At 44.4% G+C, this 2,500-nt stretch overlaps 1 protein-coding gene across 1 annotated transcript in view; it reads right to left on the bottom strand.

Annotated features, from left to right (window-relative positions):
• Positions 1-2,500, bottom strand: part of LOC138949902 (multiple epidermal growth factor-like domains protein 11) — a 61,032-nt gene that overhangs the window by 47,319 nt on the left and 11,213 nt on the right. Inside the window, exon 3 of the mRNA XM_070321687.1 lies at positions 1,374-1,469. Within this exon, the coding sequence (XP_070177788.1) occupies positions 1,374-1,469 (96 nt within the window). The remainder of the gene's footprint in view (positions 1-1,373; positions 1,470-2,500) is intronic.

The following is a 2,500-nucleotide window of genomic DNA, read 5'->3' as shown; positions in this document are numbered from 1 at the left end:
ACTATTAACACGGGAAGGTCGAGTGACTTTAATACTCGCAACAAATGTAGAAGATAAAACCTATATCAAGCAAAGGATTTACCCCCCCCCCCCCCAAAAAAAAAAACCAAAAAAAAACACACCAAAACACACACACACGAACACACACACATACACATACACACACACACACACACACACACACACACACACACACACACACACACACACACACACACACACCAAACACACAAACACTGTCAATATGTATCAGATAACGTCTTCTCCTCACATTTAAAGCAATGATTTATTTTGTGTGATATAGTAGTTCGCCTTGTAAGCTACTAAGCCCCTGGTTCTTTATCCCGTCGTTCTGCAGGTCAGTGGGAATGTATCGGAGCAGCCTCGCAGTCCGACAAAACACACTTTGCAATACAAAACTACACAACATAGCACCGCAACAACACCAACACGCATTGCAACGTAAAGTGAACGCCAGTTGACCCAACGCAAAACATCACAGTCCAACACAGAACAATACAATTGATACAACACAGTACAGTACAGCACAGCACAGCACAACACAACACAACACAACACAACACAACACAACACAACACAACACAAAACAGCACAGCACAGCACAGCACAGCACAACACCAGACAATACAACACAACACAACACAACACAAAACAGCACAGCACAGCACAACACAACACAACACAGCACAGCACAGCACAGCACGGCACAACACAACACAACACAGCACAGCACAACACAACACAACACAACACAACACAACACAACACAACACAACACAACACAGACCAGCACAGCACAACGCAACACAACACAACACAACACAGCACAACACAGCACAACACAGCACAGCACAACACTGCACAACACAACACAACACAGCACAGCACAACACAGCACAGCACAACACAGCACAACACAACACAACACAACACACCAGAAACAACACAACACAACACAACACATCACAGCACAACACATCACAACACAGCACAACACAACACAACACAGCACAGCACAGCACAACACAACACAACACGTCAACACAACACACCACAACACAACACAGCACAGCACAACACAACACAACACAAAACAGCACAGCACAGCACAACACAACACAGCACAACACAACACAGCACAGCACAACACAACACAGCACAGCACAGCACAGCACAGCACAACACAACACAACACAACACAACACAACACAGCACAGCACAGCACAGCACAACACAACACAACACAACACAACACAACACAACACAACACAACACAACACAACACAACACAGCACAGCACAGCACAGCACGCCACAGCACACCACAACACAACACAACACAACATTAAATACCTGCACTCTTTGCATCGCGGAGGAATATCCCAGCACCAAGTGTAGCTGCACTGTCGCACCCCTTGGTCCGTGGCTACTCTGGCGTAGGTCATCCGTCTGTGATACCAATATATATTAGTAAATGAAGGGCTTGATTTCGGTGAGAAAGTGTGTGCGTGCGTGTGTGTGTGTGTGTGTGTGTGTGTGTGTGTGTGTGTGTGTGTGTCTCTGTGTGTGTGTGTGTGTGTGTGTGTGTGTGTGTGTGGGTGTGGGTGTGTGTGCGTGTGTGTGTGTGTGTTGCTACACTGTCGCACCCCTTGGTCCGTGGCTACTCTGGCGTAGGTCATCCGTCTGTGATATATCACACTTTTTCAATGAACGCAGGTTTAAATAGACTTTTTCTGGAACTAACTCCGTCGGGTCTGTATGTGTTGTGGAAGAGTGAATACCTTTGCCATAACCTATGACAAACATTGGAGGGGCCAATCACTAGCGAGGGATGTGTCGGAAACACGGGGACAGGAGGAGTGATTGGCCCCTCCAATGTTTGTCAGAGGTTTTGCCAAGGGTATTCACTATTCCACAACACACACACACGTAACAGAGTTATTTTTTAGGAATTCGTCTGTTTCCAGACAAGAGAGGACGACCTCAGACGGTTCTTCTTGTCAATTCGTGCACACAGATGTAATAGCTCAGTATGATTCACTTAATAAAGAACAGCATTCATCACAGAACTTCACGATTTACATTAATCATTATACCTTCATAATCGCTTTCGTCATCGTTTCGTCGCCATCTTTAAAATATATTATGAACAATATCGTAGTATTGAGACATTTACACCATCATCGGCAGCAGTAGCACCAGGAACGAAAACATCAGCAACGGCGATAACGAAGACGGTGATGAAGACGACAAAAATCATCATCATCATCATCATCATCATCATCATCATCATCATCATCATCATCATTACCACCACCACCACAACCACAACCACAACAACAACAATAACAACAACAACGCTGTACGCTTTTATGTGAGTTCTGTTTTATTGTCAGACTTTTTTTGTGTAACTATGTGTCTATTACTTATCTTACGTTGTTGTCGTTTTTTTGTTTTTGTGTGTGTTTTTTTCTTCATCT

Source organism: Littorina saxatilis, linkage group LG16 (genome assembly GCF_037325665.1).
Source record: "Littorina saxatilis isolate snail1 linkage group LG16, US_GU_Lsax_2.0, whole genome shotgun sequence".
NCBI classification, from domain to species: domain Eukaryota; kingdom Metazoa; phylum Mollusca; class Gastropoda; order Littorinimorpha; family Littorinidae; genus Littorina; species Littorina saxatilis.
This window is presented reverse-complemented; position numbering and strand designations above follow the sequence as displayed.